The sequence below is a fragment of the Medicago truncatula genome, chromosome 5, assembly GCF_003473485.1.
Source record: "Medicago truncatula cultivar Jemalong A17 chromosome 5, MtrunA17r5.0-ANR, whole genome shotgun sequence".
NCBI lineage: Eukaryota > Viridiplantae > Streptophyta > Magnoliopsida > Fabales > Fabaceae > Medicago > Medicago truncatula.
The window spans coordinates 1,969,469-1,995,303 of NC_053046.1; the positions used below are offsets into that span (position 1 = coordinate 1,969,469).

Below are 25,835 nucleotides of genomic sequence, written 5' to 3' on the forward strand. Positions count from 1 at the left end.
TCCATTGTAGAATATTATTTAGGGTAGAAGAATATTCTTTAGAATTTTTTTTTTAGGGAATTCTTTAGAATTTTTTATAAAACTTCCTTGTACTAATTTTGATTCAACTGAAACAATTCCAGAAAAATATTGATATGGCATCAATTAATGTTTTTCACAATCACCAAAAAAAGAAGAAAGAAAAATTGTTACTTGCTAGTAAAAAAATTGCATGATAAATATTTCTTATTTATTAATATTTTTAAAATTATTAAATAAAATATTATGCTAAGTATTACATAAATTAATATTGTAAAAAAATTGCAATATGATGTAATCGGCTCGGTTTGATTTGATTTTCAACGTTTTTCAAAAGTAGAATTGAACCAAACTAAACCGATGATATTCAGTTTGGTTTGGGTTGGTTTAGAGCCTATCTTCAGATGTCTCAGTCCTGGGCGTGAGGGGGAGTGTTAACAGTTCCACATTTGAAGTGATATGACACGATCAAGTGTTTATAAGTGGGGGCGCCGTCACCTCACAAGCTACTTTTGTGAGATTGTGGTATGTTCAATCACAAATTCTAAGACAAATAATGTTAAATCTTAATCTCACATACTCAGAGATAGACAGATCACAAGACAAAGTGTCTGCATAAGGAAATTCTTTAGAGATATGAAAGGTGACAATCAACAATAGTACAGGACTCTGCCTTCAAAAATTGACAGGTAGTAATTTGTTCAAGATAAGTGTTACATGAAATTTCCAATTAGTTTAAACTCTATACAACCTTACATCTGAAATATGTAATCCAGATGGTATGGAACTCCAGTTTAATAAGCAAACATAAGTTGGACTTCCACTGATAGTTATCAAAGTGCTGCCATGAGGAGAATTATTAACCATCTTCAAGGAGATATATAGAAAATAGAAATCAATGCTAGTGAAACTAATCCTTATTAACTTGGGGCAGTTTCACTCAACAAGAGCAACTGTTGAAGAAATTAAGTTCTCAGCAGAGACGGTTTGAGAGCTCACACTCACACTGTATAGCTTGTATAGTTGAGTTTATAGCCAAGCAATACATCATTATTGTTTGTTTTACAGAATGGATAGTGAAGCGAGGGATCCTTATAGAACTGTTTATCACTCGTAAGATCTCTAACAAATTGTGCATCATCCAAATTTCCGAAACAAGAATACATGTTGGCAAAAAAACTCGTCTTATCTTTTTGCTAAGCTCAAGTTAGCATGAATATAGCACGATCATAACACAACCTCTCATAATCTTGAATGACTTCTAATTTCATGAAACTGCCCTGTTTTGATCAGCTTCAAACAATGTATGATACAAGTACAGTGATACATATGGCATGAAACTCCATTTTAGTAAGCAGTCAGTGAGTTGGATTTCAGACAGTACTTACTAAAGTACCTTCAGGACAATTATTAACCATCTTCAAGGAGATATAGAAATTTAGAACCGTATAAATTCTCTCCGTAGATGTGGTTTGAGAGCACAGCACCTTTTGTAGAAATTAATGAGATCTTGTAGAATTGAGTTTATCTCCAAGCACGAAAAAACTGTCAGTTTGTTTTACATGATGCTTTGCACATCATACTTGAACTCACTCCGGCTATAACCAGGATCCTTATGTATCTGGTTATCACTCATAAGATCTCTAACAACTTGTGCATCATCCCATCTTCCCATAGAAGAATACATGTTGGCAAGAAGCACATAAGGCGCAGAATTTCGTGGGTTCAGTCGATGGAGTTCCTCAGCTGCTCTTTTTGCTAAGCTCACATTAGCATGAACACGGCATGAGCTTAACACAACCTCCCATACAATTGTGTCATCTTTATACGGCATGGTATCTAGAATAACTTCCACTTCATTAAACCTCCCTACTCGGCCTAGACAATCTATGATGCAAGTATAATGATCCAACTTTGGCACCACTTCGAATTTTTGTAGCATTGAACTGAATATTTCAACCCCTTCATCTACCAATGCCGAGTGGCTACAAGCAGTTAATACAGCAACAAAAGTAATATCATCAGGTTTTTCACCAGATGAAATCATGTCCTTGTAAAGGGATACAGCTTCAAGACCATAACCATTATGTGCATAACCGTGTATCATTTCATTCCAAGTAACAATATTTTTACCAGGCATCATATCAAAATAATATCTGGCTGCACCTACATCCCCACATTTACAATACATTTCAACGAGAGAACTCCCCACAAATACATTGTCTACATAACCATCTTTTATAATCTGAGCATGGATTTGTTGTCCTTGAAACAAGGAGGAAAGTTTCGCACAAGAGCTTGCTATGGTAGCAAAAGAAAACTCGGAAGGAAAGAAGCCAAATTGTCTCATCCGTTTAAAACAAGCCAAAGCATCTTGTTCAAGAGAATTGATTGAGAACCCTGCTATCATTGAGTTCCAACAAACAACATCTAGTTCAGACAGTTTACTGAATACATGCTTAGACACCTCCATTTTCCCACATTTCGAGTACACATTAATAAGGCTACTTGCAACATACACATCATCATAAAATCCAAGCTTTTGAGAAACAGCATGAACCTGTTTTCCAGCCTCAAGAAGTCCCAATTCAGCACATGAACTAAGAATGATGGCCAAAGTAGTCCTATCAGGATTCTGCCATTGAAACTGCATCTTTCTAAACAGTTCAACTGCCTCTCCATGATCTGCACTTTGGTTATAACCCGAAAGAATGGCATTCCATGAAATCAAACTCGGGCTCGACATGCAGTCAAATATTTGACGCCCAACTTTAACGTCCCCAGATTTAACACATGCTGTCAGCATATTAATATAAGTAACATCATCTGGTTCATATCCACAACACTGCATCCTTTGAAAACACTCAAGAGCTTTCTCACTGTCGCATCTGTTCCCATACCCAGATATCATTATATTCCAAGAAACAACACTGTGCTTATCCAAATTTTCAAAAACATTTTCAGCGCTATCCATATCCCCAGTTTTAGCATACATATCAAGCAAAGAATTACACAAATGAAGATCTCTCTCAAACCCATGTTTAACCGCGAGAGTATGTATCTGTTTTCCTTGTGCATTAGTCGATAAACCACGACTATCATCACAAACACCAAAAGACACTCCTTTTGCGCAAATAACCAAGATAGTAGACAACGAAACAGAATCAACACAAATCCCTTTTCTTAACATAAGTCTAAACAACTCCAAACCTTCTTTAACTTGATTCGTTTGTGATAATCCACCCATCATCGTAGTAAAAGTAACCTCATTCGGTTCAACAATCCCCTCAAAAACACGAAAAGCATCCTCATTTAATCCACACTTCGTATACATACACAAAAGAGCATTACTCACATAAATATTACTATCAAAGCCAACTTTTAACACCAACCCATGATTTCTTCTACCACAATTTACATCTTTTAAACCACCACAAGCACTAAAAACAGTAGCAAACGTTATATGCGAAGGTTTAACCGACTCATATACCATCATCAAATCATAAGTATCCAATGCTTGTCTTTCATATCCATTTTTCACCATAGTGGTGATTATAGTGTTCAAAGAAACTGTATTTCTTTCCGGCATTTGAAGAAACAAACGACAAGCATATTGCAAGTTGTTGGATTTACAAAATGCGGATAAAATGGCGTTATATGAGAAGATGTTTTTGTGGGGAATTTTGTCAAACACATGGTGTGCGGAAGTGATTTGATTGCATTTTGAGTAGAGATCTATGAGGTGGTTACAGAGAAATGTGTCGGAGAAAAGGGTGAAACGGAAGATTCGAGCGTGGATGATTTTAGCGGAAGATAGTGATTTGTTTGTTATGCAAGATTGCAATAGGTTTATCAAGTTCAAACTCTTGACTTCCATCAAAACTCCTCCTTTTCCTTCCTCTCACTTGCTTTCATAAACTAAACAGATGAGGTTTATGGGTTTTGAGAAAACATTAATAGGTGTTAACAACACTCCGGTAATTTGAAATTCGGTTTCAACTTAATTAAAATTTGTTCATCAATTGTTTCTTATAGAAATTATCTTGAGAAAACATTATTCGTTAATATAAGAATTTTATTTTTCTAGCAAACATTTTGTAGGTAATTTTGTCTAATTGTGTTTTGACAAATATTTATCTTTTATTAGCTTATATTTCTAAAAATAAAATGTAGAAAAATATAATAGGCTCGTCTTTCTCACAATATAGATTAGGGCAAGTCGGCTTTGGTTCACTTTGATGATAGCTGGTCCGCGTAGAACAATACTTAAAAGTCGTTAATAATTCTCATGATGATTAATGTCACACTTTAGTTGACGTTTCTTTCGGTTCGCATGACGAAACTATGATTTGATTGGTGTTGGTTCGATAAAAAACAATGAGAAAGTCAACATTTTAGCAAAAACACTTACGGAGTTATTAAAATCACACAAGCAAACAAAAAGTTATTCATCCATTCTCAGAATGCCCATCTTAAAATGAGGGAAATGGGGTTCAAACAAAGAGAGTTTTTTGGTATTCAGTACAAGTTTATTTTCAATTTTAACACAAGTATGAAACTAACCACATGACATTATAGGTCCACAAAGCATGACTCTAGCAAGAATGCAACATTACTTAATACAAGTGAAAAAACAAAGTATCTAGCACAAATAGACATGTCTTCATTCAAGTCAATCCATCTTTTGTTGCATCTGGTGACTCAATTGGCCTGAGAATGTAAGTGGTACCATCCCTGTGTGATGTCTAGGAGAAGTTCCCTCCAACATAGGTCTCCCCATACCACCAGTGACGGTGTCAAGGGATCTTCCTGTCCCTAAATAAGAAGAAAATCTCCTTGTCCCTTGTGGGGAAATAAGAAGCCTAAATGCCCAATTGAGAACATTTGGAGCAAAAACCCTATACAGCAAGAATACATCATACCAACTAGGAAACTTCACATATGCATCTCCTCTACATGCCCCACTTACAATCAACCTTGCAAACTCTTCTACTGCTTCACCACTCACATGCATCTAAATTCATCAATCAATCATCACAAATCAAATTAGTATGTACTACTTCGGATACATGTACTTTTTTGCTTATATTAACTCCAGAGAGATAGGAGATCACAACACACCTAATTTTATCCATAATTACATGACATGTCATTCTATTGATAAAACACTGTTTGCTTATTCACATTGCGCCACGTGATACAATTCTATCTATCTTTTTATTTTATTTTATTTTATTTTATTTAGTACCTTTTAAATTTTCAAGTATCCGACATTAAATGTTAATTGTCATGAATATATATAGCAAAAATGTGTTGTTTTTGTCATTTACTATAACTATTATGTACAGTTGCAAATGCAACTTGTAGCAAGGGACTTACTTCTCTTTCTTCCTTCCACTGCATGTCAGCCCCCTCCTCTAGCATGAACTTGCCTCTCGTCATTTCACTTCCAATCCAACCGTGTGTTGCTATCGTTACTCCAACCTCGTCTTTCAATTCAAATCGCAGCGTCTCATAGAAGTTTACTAGTGCTGCCTTTGCAGCCTTACATTACATGCACATAATATATTTAGAGAATCATAACCCAATCAGAACAGCAAAATTAAATTAACATAAACACCTTGCTTAGTTTGAAGAAACTAAGCAACATTCATTAATAAAACACAGAATTAATGTCATGTACTTACACCAAACAAACTCATCCTTGGCAAAGGTAACCAACTCTCAACTGATGCATTGATAATAACACGGCCATTGCTTTGGTGAAGGTAAGGAAGAGCCACCAAAGTTGGATAAACATTCCCCCAAAAATTAATATCCTAAAAAGACCACATTATCTCATAATAATATGATCAAGCAATAACTTAACAATATCTATATCTTTTAATTTTAAATGAATTACGGTAGCGACGATTGAAATTCATGCTATATGCAAATTGAAATTCTCACCAAGAGAACAGGGAAAACTGAGGTGTCTGTAACTTCTTCAAAGTAGAATGTATGTCCCAAACTTACTGTATTTACAAGGTGATCTACTGCACTCACACAAACAAAATTTTCTTTAATAATTTGAAGAGTCATGGTGATATAATTTAAATGTGCAATCAAACTAAACTAATAATGTATACAATTACAGTATAAACTTTAGCTAGACCTTAGTGCAATAAGCTTAATTAATCGATTACAACTTGTGCTCTTATCATATAAGTGCCTATATATAAGCTATTTTTATAACAAAATGTAAAATTAAGTCCAACTGCTTCATATAAGCTATTTTCATAAGCTATTCCGAACATTCTCACAAGTGTTTATATGAGTAGATAAACTCAAATATGATGATCCAAAGAAACATACCACGACCAAAGACATTTATGGTTTCATTAACAAATCTTCTACAATCATCTTCCTTGACAACATCTGCTGCCATAATCATAACATGTCTTGCTCCCATTCTCCTTGCATTCTCAGCAATTCCTATTAGCCTATGCTCTCTTCGTGCCACCAGCATTAAATTTGCTCTCCTTATTGCATACTCATATGCAATTTGCTGCATTTTCCAAATCATACACATGAAAAAACTAATATATATATATATATATATATATACATGCATATAAAACTTTAATTAATACAAACATTTTGGCAACTTGCCTCTCCAATGGCAGAAGATGCTCCAGTGATGATGACAACTTTACTATCCATATCTTCACCATAATTATAGTTAAAGAGCCATTCACAAGCATTGAGGAAACAAAGTGCTGGCCATGAGAAAGCCAATGTGATTAAACTTGCTGGAGGGACAAACAAATTCAGCAAGAAATTCAGAAAATCCATAGCAGTTTGAGAGGGAAAAAGAGGAATTAGCTCAATTCAGCTAAGATGGAAAAGAATATGTATGTGTCTTGGGCTTAGCACTACTATCATCATTGTTACATGCAAGTGTAGAAAAGAGGTGTGAGCACACGTGGAGGTGTAAAGAGCAGTTCTTGTGACGTATGGAAGTTGGATTTTCCAGCAAGCTACATGAATTTTGTTCTCCTCATTTGCTATGTTTTGTTGTCGAATATGTAATGCACATAGAGGTGACACCTACACATAGATATTCCTTATTATCAAAACAAACAAAACAACATAATCATAGTTGTCATAACTTTTTTTAATATTTTTACAAAGATACTTTCATAACAACTTGTAAAATATTAAAAGACAAAACAAATACTAAGTAAGGATAAAAAAAAATTAAAACAATAAATATATTTTAAAAGTTGTCACTTTTTCTTATAAATAGGACTAAAATAATTTTAATTTTTTTTATGATAAGAACCTGAGGTTGATATATATAAATAAATAAATAAAAACCGAAGTTATTATTTATTTATTAACATCTTCTTCATTTTTTGTATAGTTCATCACATTGAGAGTAATTTTAATAACTAATTGGTAGGAGCTATGCATCATATATGTAAGGTCGGGGTTAAACTCCGGCCACCATAAAGGAAAATAACTAGTTGGTAGTTATTTTTTTTTTTTTTTAAAGAGTAACTAGTTGGTACGTAGTAGTTATTAACCTCCTTTGTAATACCTGAACTAGGAGTTAAAAATTTTGGACATGTAAACACAAGACTAGTTATAAGAAAATTCAAGCATTTTTTATAATGTAACGGTTATGGATGATTAGCGGTGAAAAATTGTAAGAAAAACTTAAAACAGATTGTGTTTGTGTATGTGAATCAAATTCAAAACTACAACTTCACTGCATGTATTTTTTTAAAAATATCTCAGTATTCAGGCCAAGAGCCGAATAATTCGAGAAAGGTTCAATCTCACCATTCACTTGTAGGGGATATTTAAAGGTAGAACATAACTATGTATTTAAAAAGAGTAAAGATGTAATTTAGTCTCGAACAAATTTTTCACGTTTTAGTTCAGAAAGAAAAAAAAAAAATCAAATTAATCATTAACATTTTTAAATTTAGGACGAATTAATCTCTATTATTATTACATTGAGTAGCGACTAATTTGTCTTTCATTGTAAAAAAATGTTAGGGATTAATCTAAGTACTCCATTATTTTTTGTAAGAGATTAAATTGGGTTGCAAGCAAGTGTTGTTTGAATTAGTTAAATTTAGTCATGTAGCTCAGTTGTTGGTTAGGATAATTTGTGCAGGGGTTGGGGTTCCAACTTCGGATTCCCCACTTCTCTATGTATATGAATCTAGCCACTAGACTAGTTGATAAAAAAAGAAAAAAAATAGTTAAATTTGGGCTGCAAAGGTGTCGTTAAAATTAGCAACTATGTTTAGAAAATTGAAGCTCATAGCATTAGCAACTAATTATTCTTAACAGATTTGGTTGTATTTTACTCAAAAAATAACTTTTTGTTATTTTAACTGTAAGAGTGGTTATTCCAGCAAATTATTACACGTAAAAGGTTAATGATAAAGTGTTGTCAAAGGTAGAATACTCGGTCCTACGCAATTTTCGCACTCACACCCCCTAAAATCTTTCCTCTTTCCCTCCCTCCAACCATTCTTCCAAATCACATCATAATCAAAAATACAAACAATCTTTTTTCATTTTTTTTTTTTGAAAAATTTCCACTTGTGTCCCTACCTCCTTCCTCCTTGTATTCAATCTCCGTCTTTTGCTTTCTATCTAAGATTCATCAACCAGTTAATTTTAAAAAAAAAATTGGTTTTTCTAATTGTAATTGAATTATCAAATTAAGGGGTAAACTAATCCTCTTCTTCTTCATCATCATAAACATATTTCTTGTTCATATTATATATTTAGAGCCTTTGATTTTCAAAGTCTTATGTCATCATATTGTGTGTATGCATTAGTCCTTATTGAAATTCTATAATTGTTTCCAAATCAATATCCTCCGATTCTTGGATTCTTCTTTGACATATAGATAAATATTTTGTAAGGTGGATTTTTCGTTGGTATAAATATTTGCCCTAAATAAAGGGCACATCTTAAAAGTTTTGGCGGTTAATGTCTATTTGATCATAGGAAATAGAAGGGTGTGGGAGCTTTTGGGTTCCCAAGAAAAATTCAATTGTAACAACGATTAATTAAATTTCACAAAAGGGTGGGTAGTGATATACATATTTTTGATTGAAATAAACACTAAGATGGGGTGCATTTGCTCAAAATACTCATCAAAGAAAGAAAAAGTTGAAGAATTTGAAAAGGAAAGTGAGTGGAATAAATCTTCAGTGCAACTAGTTGCTCCTACACAGTTAAATGGGGTTACCATTGGCATTGCCTTGGATGGTTGTAATTCAACACCTCGTTTTGCTAAGGCGTCGTCACAAGTGTTTAGAAGAGCAGAAGAGAAAATCATTCAATTAGATGCTGCTAACAAGAGCCAGCATCAAAGATGTATGACATTAACTTCTGGTGTAGATGAAAGAAAGCCAGTAATGAGTAGAATACTCAGTGTGCAACATTTTTCAGGAGAACAATATGTTGATTCTGGATGGCCATTATGGTTGTCTTCAGTTGCAGGAGAAGCTATCAAAGGTTGGGTTCCTAGAAGGGCCGACTCTTTTGAAAAATTAGACCAAGTTAGTTCTATTATTTCTCTTTTTTGTTTCATAATGTTTTACTTAGTTTAAATTGATGGGTCGTCCATTGTGGACTAGTACTTGAAAATTGCTCGAAATCCAAATAATGACCGAGATCGTCTTCTAGAAGTATAAGCTCATGGTTCTTTTCGGCCTTGAGCTTGAGATGGTGACTTGATCGAACCTGATTTGACAAAAATAAAGGAAAACAAATGAGTCGAGTTTTGAGGCACGCTTCTCTTGTTTTTGTCAAACAGACATGATCAGATCATTGTCTCAAATATTACATCAAGAAGGACTGTGAGCTTCTAGGTTCGATAGTTGACATTACACATTCTTAGACTTTCGAATGACTTTTAAGTATTGGTTGACCATGGATGTGTAACTTGCTTGAATAATTGATTTACACAAGTGAATATTGTTGTATTTGCAGATTGGACAAGGGGCATATAGCAGTGTGCATAAAGCCCGTGATCTTGAAACTGGTAAATATGTGGCTTTGAAGAAAGTTAGGTTTTCAAGTGGAGATGTTGAAAGTGTACGTTTCATGGCAAGGGAAATCTATATTTTGCGTCAACTTGACCATCCTAACATCCTCAAACTCGAAGGTCTTGTCACATCTAGAACTTCAACTAGTTTGTACCTTGTTTTTGAATACATGGATCATGACCTTGCTGGACTAGCTGCTAGACCTGGTGTCAAGTTCACTGAACCACAGGTATATAGATATCATGCTATTGTTTCCTAAAATGTTAATAAGAAATTGGATAATGGTTCAAAACTTGTTGTTAGGCTGCAAACTTTATATTGCAGACAAATGCAGCCAATGGAGGCATTGCATATACAATGTAGTTACGAAACCTCTAAAACTTTTATAATGCGAACACAATTGTAGCTATAAACTATAATTTAGATATATACACAAGTTTAAAACTAAATATAAAACATATGATCTTAATTAAGAGAGATATATAAAAGGTTGTGTAGCCTTATGGTATGGGATTGCTTGTGCAGATAAAATGTTACATGAAGCAACTGATATGTGGGCTAGAACATTGCCATAGTAGGGGTGTGTTGCACCGTGACATAAAGGGTTCAAATCTTCTAGTTGACAATAATGGAACTCTTAAGATTGGAGATTTTGGTCTTGCAACTGTATATGAACCTGATAGCAAGGTGCCATTGACAAGCCGCGTTGTGACTCTTTGGTATAGGGCACCTGAACTTTTGCTAGGTTCTACCGACTATGGTGCTGCCATTGACTTGTGGAGTGCTGGTTGCATTCTAGCTGAATTGTTGGTGGGTAAGCCTATCATGCCTGGAAGAACAGAGGTATATATTTTTCATTAACCAATCATATGATTCTTATGTTTGGCATTGCTAATATTCTAGCTAGTATTTGTCTTCAAAATGAAAATTTATCATTCATGTTTTTCGTTTGAATTGTTGACCTCGTTCATATGAATTGATATTTAGTTTGTGCTAAGTATGACTTATGTTCATTTATTTATCTGTTTTGTTTAGAGTCGACTTTGTTGTTCTAATAGTTTGGTAATTTTACTTGACGTGTTATGAATAGACTCATATACATGAAGTAATTCATTTTGATGTACTTTCGTTGCCACTAAACATGGGAAAAAAATTATAATGTGATAATTGACAATGAACTAATTTGTGCAGGTGGAACAAATGCACAAGATTTTTAAGCTTTGTGGTTCACCATCTGAAGACTATTGGCAAAGAACAAAACTTCCATATGCAACAAGTTTTAAACCACAAAACTCTTACAGACGACAAGTTGCTGATGCATTTAAACACTTTCCTTCTACTGCATTAGCACTTGTTGATAAGCTTCTTTCAATGGAACCACAAAAACGAGGATCTGCAACTTCTGCTCTTGAGAGTGAGGTAATTCTCCGCAATATTCTCTCTTTTTTCTTTCGTTCACATATAGTATGTGTGACAGTTAGTCAGTATCAAATTTTGAATTTTTCAATGAGCTCCAAGAGCTTATCATTATAATGGAGTCTTTAAAATTGATGGTGTTTTATTTCTTATAATTGTTATGGATATCCTATTTACCTTGTTAATGTTCGTGTTGGATATTTGTCAGTTCTTCACTACAGATCCTCTACCTTGTGATCCTTTAAGTCTACCAAAGTTTCCACCTAGCAAAGAGTTCGATGTCAAACGTCGAGATAAAGAAGCAACAAGGTATTTCAATATACATAGAATTTTAAATATAAATTTTCTTGATATTACTAACCTTCCCCAAAATAATTCCCTTGTATAGTTTGATGCTTTATTAAAAGTGTCGTGCAAATTCATGGATATTTATTTATTTGTTGATATGATCAGAAAAAATACAGAAGCTGTTAAAGGACATGGGCCAGTAACTGCTTCAAGGGGAGCAAGAAATACCAAAGCATTGGAAACACCAGAGTATAATGCTCAAGGAGATATATCGTTGCCGGTAACATAATTTAAGAAAACATACATGTTAATTATTATTATTACTATTCACTGCAATTTTGCTTGATCTCATGATTGTTTTTAACATTGATGCAGGGAAAGTCGAATACGAGAATGTCCCCTCTTAAATATGAATCACAGGAAGATGACGAGTCTAACAACAAGTGTGAACCAAGTAGATCTCCTATGCATAATGGCTATACACATTCTGCAATATCGTTGCATAGTAAGAGATCAGATTCATCTAGGAAGAATATTCCAGAGTTAAGGGCACAAAGGTCTCATTTGAATCAAGCAGCAATAGATTTCTCCGATTCTATTAAAAAGGAACAGGGCATGTCAGGCCGAGACACCGGAATGGTAAACAACAACTTTCTCTTTACTGTTATCAACTTTCTATTTATCAACTTCCTCTTGTTTTTTTATATGGTCAAGGTTTATTTTTCTTCTTGTGAGTTGTGACTATTTTAATTTTGTTTGACTTGTTATTTGTTGCGATTGTAGGGCTACATACCGAAGAAAAATAGAATCCATTGTTCTGGACCATTAATGCCAGCAGGCGGCAACATTGATGACATGCTTAGAGAGCATGAACGGTTAATGCAGGATGTTTTTCGTAGTGTCAAAAAGGCTAATCCTTAAGGAATTTTTTTGAGTGTTCCTCAGATGTGAAACTATATTTTGACATGTATTCTGCTGCCTGATAAAGCAAAAGAAACTCAAAGTTTCAAATGACAAGAATTTGATATGTAGCATAGAATATGGTTAACAATTATTGATGCAAAAAGTGTATCATGATCTATCATTGCGGTTTTTTGTTGTTGACTTGTTGCTAGATATTGATGGAGAAGTTTCAATGAAAATTCTTTTCCTTCTGATACATTATGCTTAATATATTTGTGCATCCAGATACACACTATTAATAAATAAAAATTTGGAATATTTTTTTTTAAGGTAAATAAGGGGCCAAAAAGCCATAAAAAAAAAGAGAGAGAGAAACTAACCAACAACTAATTTTTTTCAAATGTAAAGTTTTCACCCACTATTATAAAAGATTATGGTATCTATATAAATGAATTAACAATTATCAAATTAATTGAGATCCTATATTACGATTTTTAATATGTCACCTGACCTTGGAATTTCCCATTCTATTCTTATGATTCCATATTATTTGTTTCTTTGTTATGGCATCAATGATAGTGAAAAAATTTAAGGTACTAGATTGTCTTTATGGAAAAAAATTGTACCTTTATGTATGAAAGGAATAATGGTAAGTTACACACGATCTAACAGTCTTTTTTCAATACTCTTTTTGTATTGAGTGGAATTTATATGGAATAAAACTAGGTTGGAGTGAATATTGTTAGCATTTTTGTTTTGAAAAATGCCCATACTCAATTTCAAATATGTGCAAATATTATTAACTTCTATACTCATGTTCATACCTACTAAAAACCAATAAATCCAAACTTAGATCCATTACCTAAATAAAATATATTGTTCTTACAAATTAATACTCCATCCGTTTCAAAATAAGTGATTTTAGCCAATTATACACAGATTAAGGAATGTAATAATGTTGTCTAAATATATGATACTTTTACTAAAATAGTCTCGCTAGTTATTGGTGTATTTGTCATCATTATAAATTAATGTACAAAACGATACTTTGGAAGTTGTGTGAATAATAATAATTAAGGGTACTATTGGAAAAAAGTAATTAATAGTACATTGAAAAGCCAAAATGACACTCATTTTGAAACAAATTATTTTTGCTAAAGCGGTACTCATTTTAAAACGGATGGAGTATAATATATCATTTTGCTTAACTAAAATAATTGGTTTAGACTGTAGTCTATCAACTTTCCTTACATTTGCTCATTGTTTTTATTTTAAAAAAATATGGTCACGTGTATTAAATTTTCTCTTTTTTTTTTGTTGACCATCGCAGAAGAATTGTCTCAAACAATTCGTCATGTATAGAAGGATAGATATGTTCTATTGAATGAATCAGGTGGGGTTTAGCATGGGAATGGAGAGTTGTTTTTTACCATGGGAAAGTTTTTTTCAACCATTAGATTAAAGAGGAGTATTAATTTTATCATGGATTGCCTACACCATATTTTTTCCTTTATCTTTTACACTTTTTTTTGTTTAGATCTGAAATTTTTTTCTTTGATAATTCGGTGATCATACTCTTGCGCTCTATCAATTTCAACATTGATTTCATTATGTTTATATGTTTTTTCTATTGCTCTATTACGTATAAGGCAAAAAAACTCAAGATCTGGAATATTCTCATACAATAGGGTCACCAATATTCTTATGGACATGAACATTCTTGTTCATATTCTCAAAGGATAGTTGAATTTCTATTGCTGCATTTTCATTTCTTCTCCTTCTTCTTCTTTTTGTGGTACTTGAAACCTTTGTTTCATTGTTGTTTGTGATGTTTTGAACTACATAGTTATGTGTTTCTAATGAAGTTTTGCACATGATTGTAGTAACATTGTTGCGTGTTAATAAACAAAATGATCCAAATGATGATGATGAAGCTAGTTTGGATTTTGATGGGATTCTATCACAGAAGAAGCAAGTTGATGATCCAAATGATGGTTAAGTATATAAGCATGGAAAGAAAAAAAAATACAGATCTGAACAAAAAAAATGTAAAAGACAAAAGAAAAAATATGGTGTAGGCAGTCCATGATAAAATTAATACTCATTCTTAATCTAATGGTTGAAAAAACTTTCCCATGGTGGGAAACAACTCTCCATTCCCATGCTAAATGCCACCAATGAATCATTGTTAGAGTTGTCAAATTAGTAAGAAAATGCTTTTCTGATAAAGAATACTTCATATTGACAAGTAAATGACGTTTTAATTTTCAGCGGCAGTTAACTGCCGTTGTGTTCGTGATATATTCAAGTCAGTAGCCATAACTCTGACACTCACTCACTCCATCATCACCTTCACTATCTTTCTCTCAAAATTTCACTCACTCTCTCTAAAAAAACTCTACCAAATCATCCAAAATTTCTTCCACTAAATCACAAGTAAGTTATCACTTATGCTATTGTCATACGTTTTAGTTAGTATATGTGTTTATATGTTTATAATTTTAGTTGTTGTTTAATTATTAAATTTTGAATTTTTGTTTTTAGTATAGTTATGTTGTAGATCTGAAATGCTATTAACATATATTATGAATATCTGTTATAATGAAGTTATATTGCTTGAATTTATATTTTTTTCCGAATTTTATAAATTTTTTAGGGTTTAAATATTTGTTTATAATATAGTTATGTTGTAGTTATGAAATGCTATTAACATATATTATGAATACCTGTTACATTGAAGTTATATTGCTATGGTTTATGTCAAATTTTCACTACAAGTGTTTGAATGAGTTTTTCATTGATTATTTTTAATTTCTTATTGTGTAGATTTGAAGCAATGGTCGGGTGGATCGACGTTCATGCACAATTCAATGGCGGAGAACCTCAGAGGTTGAAGGTTTGATGCCTTGGTATAACGTTAAGAGGTCTCAAGGATGAACTGACTGAATTCAACCAAGGAGTCAACCCCGGAGACACAAGGAGGGTGGAACACGTTTGGTATAAACGTCCAACGCTCGACGAGGGGAGAGTATCATTCACTTCGGTGGAATTAACGAACGACGAAAACGTGACGAGCATGTTTTGGGAGCACAACATGTTCCAGTGGATCAATATGCGGGTAACGTTGCTGAGATCAACTGAAGATATCATCAACAGCTTGATTCCGCCAGAAAATCATCATTAGTTATGGTAAGGTGCATTCCAACTACAACAATTGTCTTGCCTCTGAAATGGGGTAATTCAAACTTGCCAAATGGCCATGACTCAAGCATTTCGCCCAGCTTTCATGTTTTTCCTTTGAAAAGATTAAATTCTTGTTATGCTGGTTTAGATGAAGGTATTAAGTGCCAAGGAATGAACCTCATTTCGTTGGCACTTGAATATCATCATCTAAAGCAAGCCTAACAAAAATTTATTCTTTTCAAAGGAAAAACATGAATGCGGTGCAAAATGCTTGAGTCCTGTTGTTTGGCAAGTTTGAATTTACCCCATTCAAAGGTAAGACAATTGTTGTAGTTGGAATGCACATTCCAACTACAACAATTGTCATACTCTGGATGGGGCAATTCAAACTTGTTAATCGGGAGGACTCCAACATTCGATAAGCCTCTTGAATATTGGTATTGAAGTGTCAAGGAATGCACCTCATTCTTTTGACAGTTAAATACCATCATTCAAGATGCTGATCGGATGTTGGAGTCCTGCTGTTTAGCAAGTTTGAATTTGCCCCATCCAGAGTAAGACAATTGTTGTAGTTGGAAGATACATTCTGGAATGTAATGTAATACAATGTAATGTGATAACATATATAGTTGAATATGCATAATACATTTTGTTTTGAATGGAACAATAATTATCTTATTTATTCACTTTTCGAATTTATTTATTCATTACGCAATTTTAATTAGTTGAATTCACATTAGATTTAATTAGTTTTTATTCGAATACACAATTATTCGAAACGCGACTTTAATCGAAATTATTCCAAATGCGATTTTAATTGAAATTATTCAAAATGCGAATTTATTCAAAGTACCAATATGTCAAGCAAAATGTACCATAAAAAAAGATCCAAATCAATTAGATATTACAACCCATTACATTCAATCATCTTTCTAATCACACAAGTCAATTGGTTTGTCCTCGACAGTCCCTGGGGCACCTGCTTTTGCTTGAGGACCAAAATAGCATGTCCTCCCGCTCCTCCTCAACCTCGAATGATTATACACCAGCACCTTCGAATCATTATTTTTTACGGATCCATCACATGTGATTCCATGCCATGTCATCAGTGATTTTTCTTTCTTCCTGCCGTCACCCTCCTTCTTCTTGTTCACCTCAACGTTTCCCTAATTCTTAGACATATCTACATAAATAAATCGGCGATCAAAACCTACATCATGTCGTAACAATTATACAATAATTGATCATAACCTAAACTAATCCTAAAAATTATACCGTAACTAATCGTAACAATTCTATTACAAATTCAACAACAAAATTTCATAACAAACCTAAACTAATCGCAACGATTATACAACAACAATTCATCTAATCCTAAAAATTCTACCATAATTTCATAACAATTCTAACAATCTAAACAATTTTAACATAAACCTAACAATTCAAACAACCCAAACTATCATAATATCATAAAATCAATAAACCTATATAATCACAATTAACCAAAAAAAACTAACAAATCAATCACAAAATAGCAATGCCATAGGATTCAAAAAATTTACTTGATTTTGTGCTTGAAATTAGCTTGGAATGGCCGATGTTTGCTGAAAAACGCACCTGAGAAATCCAAAAACGTAACAATGGAGTTTTGGAAACTCCTACGCTGTTCTGTTCATATAACAGAAAGCAACGACAGTTAACAACCACTAAATGCCAGCGGCAGTTAACTGTCTGCGCATGGCCTAACGGTTGTTAACTGTCGCCGGAAGCTTTTTGGTAAATTACTTGTGTCAATATGAAGTATTATATGTCAAAAAAGCAATTTTCAATTAGTAAACCTAAGACATGAAAAACGACCCATATTGGATCAGTCCATGGCTTTCATTTAGCCTCAATTTTGGTGGTCCAATCCAACCTAAAACACACCAAGCAGTTGACATGGGTCAAATTCATATTTCTAACAAGTAAACTATTTTTGTTTTGTTAAAAAAACTTTTTTTTAGAGAACATGTAAACAAACTATTGAAATCTTTTCAGAAAACAAATATTAATGCCTAAAAAAGAGTTTTGGTCTAGCCTAAGGTGGTAAAATGGATGACTTTAAATTTGGATGGATAAAAAGGATCCATTAACAATACTATTTAAAAAAAAATATCTAATCTAATTCATCCATTAAACATAAAACCATCAAATTTATCCATTATTATATTTTAAATGGATGTGTATTCATTGGATTCATCTATGAAAGCATATTAAGGAATTGTACCTAAGTTTTCTCCTTAAAAAAATTGCAGAATTTTTTAAAATATTTCCAAAACATTTTATTTAGACGGTTTCTTTTCGCACCCTACCGGTTTCTCGTGCGTCTTAAGAAGTTTGGATTACATACTCAAAAAAGCGCTAGAACACGTTAAAAACACCCTCCAACACTCGGATTTAATAACTGAAAAAGTTTTAGAGGGTGGAAAAAGAAATTCATTTTTTTTTATGTATTCAGCCCAAAAACTTTTTTTTTTTTTTTTCAAAAACAATATATCAGCCCAAAACCAATTTTTTACTAGGCTTATTGCAAAAAAAATAAAATTGAATTATGCTCATTACCCAGATAGTATCGCTCATTCCCAAAGTAAATGTCCAAAATGCTCTTGCGCATGTTAACATGCGCTAGTGTATTTTTTACCTATGTTAAGTCGCATTATGTGACTTAACATGCGCTAGTGTATTTTGTTGTCTAAGTTAAGTCACGTAGTGTGACTTAAGTTGCGCTAGTGTATTCTGAGCGTGAGTTAACTTGCGCCAGTTGGCCGGTGCAGAACCGAAGAACAAAAGTTTTTTGGTCTGTGGTCAGTTTTTCAACATTCTATCCACACGTTTTTAACACTATTTTACACGTTTTTTGACCACATTAATGGTGTTTACAACCTATACTACCATTCCCACCTATAAATACCCCTCCATACTTCCCTAATTTCTCACACCATATCACTTTCTCCCCCCTCCTCACTCTCTCCCTCTATTTCTCTTCTTTCTTTCTTTTTCAGTATTCTCTTTGAGGGCAAAAGTGATCAATCTTCGTCGGGGTAAAATAGTGAGAAGCCGACATGGGGAAGTGATCGACCATTGGGATAAGTTTAAATTTGCTTTTTTTACTCCATAAACTTTTTACCGTGGGTATAAAAAAAACCAGATTTAAATTTAGCCCAAGGGTTGATCATGTATTTTCTCCAAGAAGGTTGCTCCCTATTTTACCCCAAAAGGGAGAAAATAAGTAGAATAAATTAGTGAATTGGAATAAATTATTGTATTGTATGAATTCTATTAATAAAATGAGATATTGTTATATGCCTCAATTTTGTTCATTCCTTTTTATTTTATATTTGCTTTTATTTTCTAATTTTGTATTTAATGAATAAATATTAATTTAGTTCATTTACTTTTATCTATATTTGTATTTATTTAATGAATAATATCGAATCAATATTTATTTTAAGTGCATAAATAATTTAGAATAAAGTAAATAAACTAATTTAGAATAAAATAAATAATGTTTGTTCTTCAGTTCTGCACCGACCAACCGGCGCGAGTTAACTCACGCTCAGAATACACTAGCGCAACTTAAGTCACGCTACGTGACTTAACTTAGGTTAAAAAAATACACTAACGCAACTTAACTCACGCTGCGTGACTTAAGTTGCGTTCCTCTTATAACTAGCGCAACTTAAGTCACGCTACGCATGTTAACATGCGCATGGGCATTTTGGACATTTACTTTGGAAATGAGCAATGCTGTTTAGATAATGAGCAGAATTCAAAAAAATTCTAGGACCAATTAACCAAACCAACTTTATTTTAATATGTATAAAAGGTGGTCGTCGGTGGTGGTCCTTCGACGACCCCTACGACAACAAACAATGGTTTTATGTTGGCCCCGTGAAGGTTAAGAGGCAAACCACCACTTTCCATCAATCAAGTTTGTACCTTTAGTTGCGCCTTGTATTGATCACCCCAAACAAGTGTAATACTAAAAGAAAGTTTACTTCACCAGAATAAAGCAAGGAAGTTAGAATTTACTGTTCGGGAAATCCGACAATGGAGGAAATGACAGAAAATAATTTGTCATATTGAGATGTGAAAGAAGTGTAAAATATCAGCTTCATTGAAATGTGATTGATCGTTTAGGTGGAGAGGTTATTTGTTGTTGGTGTATGGAGCCTTAGAGTGGAGAATGAGAAGACAATCATGAGATTATTCAAATCTCTCAAGATTGTAAATATGTTGACCGTCTAAGACCAAAAGAGAATATGCTTGTTCGTAGGCTGACAACCTAGATGATCCTTCCAAGACATATTCTGACCACTTTTTAGAATAAAAATGGTTGAAGTGCAACTACTATCATGCATATTTATAATTAATGTCACAAGTATAAGTAGTCTATCGGGATATAATTATAGTTGAAGACAAGTCTGTGTATAATTATAGATTAACCGTTGATTCCGATAATGTCAAGTACATTTTATAGGCTCATACGAATTCCATTAAGTTGTTTAATAATTCTTCTATTGTACTTGTGATGAATTATATTTATTAAACCAAATAGTATTGTCTTATGTTGTTTGAGTTTGTCGGTGTCATGTCTACTGAGTTGATATACTATTTCAATTTTCTTATATGATGCATGAGAAGAAAGAAAATGTTATGTATACTCTATAAAGATGACGTAATTTGTTCAAATCTCCGTATCAGCCTTCAAAAATTAAACATATAGTCTACTTATAATTTGTCCAACAACATAATGGTAACATATTAGTCGGGTTCCGTTTTCTTCAACCCGCATTGACCCATCCGAAATCAATCAACATTATCTAATGAATCTATTTTACTCGACTCTCTTAACCGCTTTGTCAAATAAGGCAAACGATTAAATCGGCTTTGGGTCGATTTTCCATATTTTGTCCTACCCTAACTTAGGTGATGGACATACTTTTTTTTTTTTTTTTTTGTAAGTGTCCAAGATTCGAACCTCAAAACTTGCACATATTATGCATCGTCCTTGCCAACTGACACGAGACGGAACTAATTTAATTGAATGATTATGTGACTCTGATTCTTTTATTAATTAGTGATTTTGATCCTTATTTAATGGAATGATTTGTTACCCAAAAAAAACCATTTGAACTCTTTCAAATAGTGTAGAATATTCTCATTTTTCAATTAAAATACATTATACATTCATTACTCGTTGTAATTCAAACGAATTAGAATTGGGAACCCTAGGTTGAACCAGCCTTCATACACTCACTCCTCTCTATTCAGCGACAATGCAAGGAAGCGCCGCCGACGGAGAAGCTTTGGATTTCGAGCCAGAGGAAGATGACTTGATGGACGAAGAAGGTGCTGTTGACGCCGAAGCTTCTCCTCCACATCCCAAACTCAAATCCGCCATCACCTCCGTTCCCAAAAAAACCAAAGGTCGCGGTTTCCGTCAGGATTCTGATTCCTCCAACCGTAACTCTCGTCTTGCTGATTCCGGTTTCGATACTCTCACTGCTGAGGGTGGTCCTGGTCCTCAACGATGTTCGTGTTCCCAATTGTTCAATTTTTTCAATTTAATTGCGTGATTTTGATTTTTAGGGTTTTTATGCTTAATAATGTTGCTGTTTTTGTAGCTATTGAAGGATGGATTATTTTGGTGACTGGTGTACATGAGGAAGCTCAAGATGATGATTTGCAGAATGCTTTTGGTGAATATGGTGATATTAAGAATCTTCACTTGAATCTTGATCGCCGTACTGGTTTTGTTAAGGTGTGTCATTGATGATTTTTTCGCTGTTCACTTCACTGTATTGTTCTTGTGCATTGTTTACTTATTCATACAAATTGACTAGTTTTATGGATACCTTTTTGTTACTAATTGATGATAGAAAGTGTTTTGAAGTAGGAGATGAATATGGTGGGGTAATGTTGTTAATCTAAGGGTATGTTTCTATGGAGGGTTTTGGAGGGGAGACTTTACTTTTCTCTATTAAATTATGTTTACTATAAGATGTTTTTAAAATCAATTAGGTTTGATTGAAGTATTATATGATCCTTTATCATGTTCTTTGAATTTTTTTTAAATAACAAATATATTTTAACATATTGTCTTAGCCCTCCAAAAACCTCTCCCAAACAAGCCCTAAGGCTTTGTTTGGGAGTTTGGAGGGGGGAAGGAGAGGGCTTTGGGGGTGGAAAACACAGGGGAAAATAGAGAAAATCTTTCACGTTTTTAAAAGAGTTTTCTTTTTAGAGAATGATAAACTAATGTTTTATAATTAATACACTTGTAATTTTAAGAATATTATAACTACATACATTGAATTTGAAGAATTCGTATAAACTTTCCAAATCCCTTCAAAACCCTCCTCCATTGCAATTTTGAGTTCCCCTAAATCAGGAGGGTTTTGTATTACGAAGAAAAATTAACCCCCAAGGCCTTCCCTTCTCAAATTCCTTTATTTGCTTTTTTTTTTCCCCTTTCCAAATGGAAGGAAGGGAGAGGCTTTGGGAAAAATGGAAGGAGCAAGTGGATGAAATAGAAGACATTGGGAGGGGGAGGGGGAGGCTTTTGGGGGGTTCATGTTTCTTCATAATACAAAATCCCCCTCATTTGGGGAAACTCAAAAATTGCATTAAATCTATGTTGTTATAATATTCTTAAAATTAAAAACATATTAGTTTATCATTTTCTAAAAAATTACTCTTCCAAAAAATGTGAAAGATCTCCATTTTTCCATATATTTCTCAAACTCTCAAAGTGATCCATTAATGGCAATATTTAATCTTTATGATTCTCCTTTTTTATTGTTAACCTTCTGGTTTCCCGAGGAAAGGTGCCTTGATAATCCGGAGCATGGTTATCAAATTTTGAATCAGAAGATCTATTTTCGGAATTGAATCTTTATATGAACTGTAATATATACTGTCCATAAAAATATGACATTTTTAAGTAAGATAAGTGACATAGCAAAATTATAAGCTAATATATGAACCTTCAAATAATTCAAGTCATGAATCAAATGGCAAGCGGGGCTATACATTGTTGAGTGAAAAAAGTGGCCAGCATCACTAATTTTGATACGGAACCATTAGAATGAAATGAAAATCGTTTTAGTGAATTGGGATTCAAGATGGGATTCGTCCCACATAGATATAATGATACACACTAACTGAAGTTATCGATTGGTTCTGTTTTGTATCAAATTGAGAAATAGCTCATTTATTTTGTGATACCGGTAACCATGTTGCGGAGTTTGGTTGAGAGTTAAGTAAAGTGAGGCCGGAGATTGTTGCAGCATGGGATAACTTGGGTCCTCCCATTCCAGCATGGGATCGAACTTGGGTACTCCTGATTGATGCAACCTTAACTGAAGTTATCATCTCATATCTTTTCACCGTTAGTTGGACTCAACTTTCATTTCATGTCTCAGTCATGGCATGAATTCTGCTTTGCTGCACACATTTTGTTATTGACCTCAAGCTGTTACTTTGGGGTTCAGATGGTTGTTGATTTGTTTCTCATGTATATAAATTTTATAAAATGGCCTCACTGCACTCCCTGCAGTATTTTTTTATTTTTTTTTAAATTGATGTTGCTCTATCAGTATAAATCAATGCCGTATTGATTTTTAAAGGATGTAGTGGAAGAAACATATAATCCTTCCTAACAAGTAACTTTGTGTAGGTTATTGCCGTTTCTTTTGTGTTTTATATTTTTATGATGATGCTTTTACTCTTGTTTGCCACTTTCGCTGCTTTGATCTCAACTTATCTTATTTTATTAAGAAAAGCTAAGACTTTTTTTAGACTACTTGTAATTTTGTAAACAGGGTTGATCCTTGTTCAAGAAAATTTTCTGCCATCTGTTTCTATGTTCATACATCATTGATTGATGATTAATATCAGTTTCAGAAACTGGAGATTAGTTCTCCTTTTCCTGGCAACTTCTGCTCATTTCTGCATGTGCCATTTTATCATGTGAAGATTTTGGTTTCTATACTGATAAGCATTTTGAATTTAGGGTTATGCACTGATTGAATATGAGCGCTCCGAGGAAGCTCGGAATGCAATAGAGAATTTGAATGGATCTGTGCTTCTCACACAAACCATTTATGTTGATTGGGCTTTCAGCAGTGGACCTATTAACGAGACAGTTAGAAGAAACAGGTAATTTATTTTTGTTTTATATTTGTCTGCAGAGTAGTATGTTATTTCACAACATTAATCTTGAAGAAAGTTCCATAAAGTTTTTGGTTTGAGTTTTACATCATTTATTTGAGTTGGTATTTCCAATTACAGCAACTACCGAGTCTTATTCCACAAAGTGGGGTTGGCTACATGGATCAAACCACATTATGATTTGTTATCACAGTTCCATGTTTATAGTCAAGTCATTGGCCTCTAAATATTTTTTTAATTTTTGCCAATAGTTTTTGTTGGCCTTCCTTTGCCTTTCGCAATTTGGTTGCCTTTTATCTCATCCACTTTTCTTAATATGGAATTTACATGTCTCCTCCACACTTGTCCGAACTACCTAACTCGAGATTTCATCATCTTTTCTACAATAGGCTCTATCCAACTCTATCTAATGCTATCATCTCTAATCCTACCCTTTCTAGTCTTTCCACATGTCCAACACTCAATTCTCATCACATCTTCACTTAGTTTATGTTTGTGTTGGTTTTCTTCGTCGTTTTCTATGTTGGTCACAAGATATTCAACTACATAACTTGTGTGGTATCCAACTGTAAAATTTATTTTTGCCAACACATACTCCACTCTTGAAAGTTTGTAAAACATATCCTACTTCATTAGAAATTAAAATGCATTATATATATATATATATATATATATATATATATATATATATATATATATATATATATAATTCTCTTCTTTGCAGATGGATTGAAAAATGAAGATATGGTGCATTGTCCTAGACTATCGTTAAATAATTTGCATTCCATTTTTCAACCCCGTTTCGTTGTATGTTTGGATTCACAATGAGTTTGTTAGAATCACAATGTCACCGTGATTTCGACAAACTCACAATGATACCAATCTACCAAACATGCAGTTGTGTTTAAGCAAATGCTAAATGCTATTTACTAACCTTCTTCCCCTTATAATTTTTTCATAGTTTAGCATTTGAGTGTTTGGAACTTTGACATTTTGCAGACCTCAGCGGCGCTCCAGGAGTCCTCCTAGGAGGAGATATTGAAAGGGTCTTTGTTAATTATACATGATGTCAGTTGTGTGGAACTTAAATGAGCGGTGTGATTTGTGTTTGTCCAATTGTGGATGCTTTTTCCTATACTTATGCAGCTTCCGTCAGACAAAATACATATCGGTTGTTGAGGAATCTTATCTTACATCATTTGTTGAATGTTATTAACTCAAGTTTATTATGGTTTAGTGTTTTAACATATCTGTATTGCACTGTAGTAACGTGTTTGGTTTAGTTTTTCTTTATTATGTAATGACATTGTGTTGAAGAAGATAGTATCTCTTTTGGATTGCGTCTTGTATGTGATGGGCGTGAATGAGTGAACAACACTAGCGTGTTTCTTTTTCTCTCAATAGAGGCATTTTATTCCTCCCATCTTTTTCTTTGCCACCATGTATTGTGTTGTATTTACATAGTAAAGTTACTTCTCCATGCATTTACGTGACATAGATTTCGTGTCAAGGGGGGTCATATTTGTAGTAATGACCTAAGGTAGGTACTGCCTTTGAAGAGGTTTGTTGTCGTCTGCTCTATTACCAAGCTTGTAAAGCCTAAATCTAAGGGTGGTAGAACGAGTATGCTTTAATGGGTTAATCTGTTCGACCATTCAATTCTAGAGAGTTCGATTGACACACTCAATCTATTAACCGATTTGAGTGGTTTGGCTTAATTTGAGCATGTTTAGAATTAGAAAGTTTACTTTA

At 33.4% G+C, this 25,835-nt stretch overlaps 4 protein-coding genes across 5 annotated transcripts; 2 read left to right on the forward strand and 2 right to left on the reverse strand.

Annotated features, from left to right (window-relative positions):
* Positions 1–628: 628 nt before the first annotated feature.
* On the reverse strand, positions 629–4,040 carry LOC11433731 (pentatricopeptide repeat-containing protein At4g20770). Its single transcript, XM_024784374.2, has one exon. The coding sequence runs from the start codon at positions 3,893–3,895 to the stop codon at positions 1,577–1,579; it is 2,319 nt and encodes a 772-aa protein (XP_024640142.1). The 5' UTR covers positions 3,896–4,040; the 3' UTR covers positions 629–1,576.
* Positions 4,041–4,451: 411 nt separating this feature from the next.
* LOC11433732 (11-beta-hydroxysteroid dehydrogenase B) lies at positions 4,452–7,017 on the reverse strand. 2 transcript variants are annotated; one of them, XM_003610903.3, is made up of 6 exons: positions 6,655–7,017; positions 6,373–6,565; positions 5,968–6,053; positions 5,706–5,837; positions 5,398–5,562; positions 4,452–5,032 (listed from the first exon to the last, which is right to left on the reverse strand). In XM_003610903.3, exons 1-6 carry the CDS (start codon positions 6,850–6,852, stop codon positions 4,691–4,693), a joined length of 1,116 nt encoding a protein of 371 aa, XP_003610951.1. In that variant the 5' UTR covers positions 6,853–7,017; the 3' UTR covers positions 4,452–4,690. The 2 variants fall into 2 exon arrangements, with proteins under 2 accessions (XP_003610951.1, XP_024640143.1); XM_024784375.2 differs by having other exon boundaries at positions 6,670–7,014.
* Positions 7,018–8,788: 1,771 nt separating this feature from the next.
* On the forward strand, positions 8,789–12,918 carry LOC11439966 (probable serine/threonine-protein kinase At1g09600). The gene is made up of 8 exons (XM_003610904.3): positions 8,789–9,590; positions 10,024–10,308; positions 10,605–10,922; positions 11,271–11,498; positions 11,704–11,804; positions 11,949–12,063; positions 12,159–12,422; positions 12,567–12,918. The coding sequence occupies exons 1-8, from the start codon at positions 9,156–9,158 to the stop codon at positions 12,702–12,704; spliced, it is 1,884 nt and encodes a 627-aa protein (XP_003610952.1). The 5' UTR covers positions 8,789–9,155; the 3' UTR covers positions 12,705–12,918.
* An 8,170-nt stretch (positions 12,919–21,088) lies between these two features.
* On the forward strand, positions 21,089–25,506 carry LOC11427477 (RNA-binding protein Y14A). Its single transcript, XM_003610907.4, has 4 exons — positions 21,089–21,443; positions 21,536–21,672; positions 23,926–24,071; positions 25,083–25,506. The coding sequence occupies exons 1-4, from the start codon at positions 21,188–21,190 to the stop codon at positions 25,123–25,125; spliced, it is 582 nt and encodes a 193-aa protein (XP_003610955.1). The 5' UTR covers positions 21,089–21,187; the 3' UTR covers positions 25,126–25,506.
* The last annotated feature ends 329 nt before the right edge of the window (positions 25,507–25,835 follow it).

What these genes read in the sequence shown, in the direction of transcription:
- LOC11433732 (XM_003610903.3), bottom strand. Translation starts at nt 6,852, where the DNA reads ATGGATTTTCTGAATTTCTTGCTGAATTTGTTTGTCCCTCCAGCAAGT. An exon ending in CATAAATGTCTTTGGTCGTG is followed by an intron (nt 6,054 to 6,372) that starts GTATGTTTCTTT and finishes GTGTGAGTGCAG; the next exon opens with TAGATCACCTTGTAAATACA. An exon ending in CAAGGATGAGTTTGTTTGGT is followed by an intron (nt 5,563 to 5,705) that starts GTAAGTACATGA and finishes ATGTAATGTAAG; the next exon opens with GCTGCAAAGGCAGCACTAGT.
- LOC11433731 (XM_024784374.2), bottom strand. Translation starts at nt 3,895, where the DNA reads ATGGAAGTCAAGAGTTTGAACTTGATAAACCTATTGCAATCTTGCATA.
- LOC11427477 (XM_003610907.4), top strand. Translation starts at nt 21,188, where the DNA reads ATGCAAGGAAGCGCCGCCGACGGAGAAGCTTTGGATTTCGAGCCAGAG. An exon ending in TGGTCCTGGTCCTCAACGAT is followed by an intron (nt 21,444 to 21,535) that starts GTTCGTGTTCCC and finishes CTGTTTTTGTAG; the next exon opens with CTATTGAAGGATGGATTATT. An exon ending in GAGACAGTTAGAAGAAACAG is followed by an intron (nt 24,072 to 25,082) that starts GTAATTTATTTT and finishes GACATTTTGCAG; the next exon opens with ACCTCAGCGGCGCTCCAGGA.
- LOC11439966 (XM_003610904.3), top strand. Translation starts at nt 9,156, where the DNA reads ATGGGGTGCATTTGCTCAAAATACTCATCAAAGAAAGAAAAAGTTGAA. An exon ending in TCAAGTTCACTGAACCACAG is followed by an intron (nt 10,309 to 10,604) that starts GTATATAGATAT and finishes TTGCTTGTGCAG; the next exon opens with ATAAAATGTTACATGAAGCA. An exon ending in AAGGAGATATATCGTTGCCG is followed by an intron (nt 12,064 to 12,158) that starts GTAACATAATTT and finishes ACATTGATGCAG; the next exon opens with GGAAAGTCGAATACGAGAAT.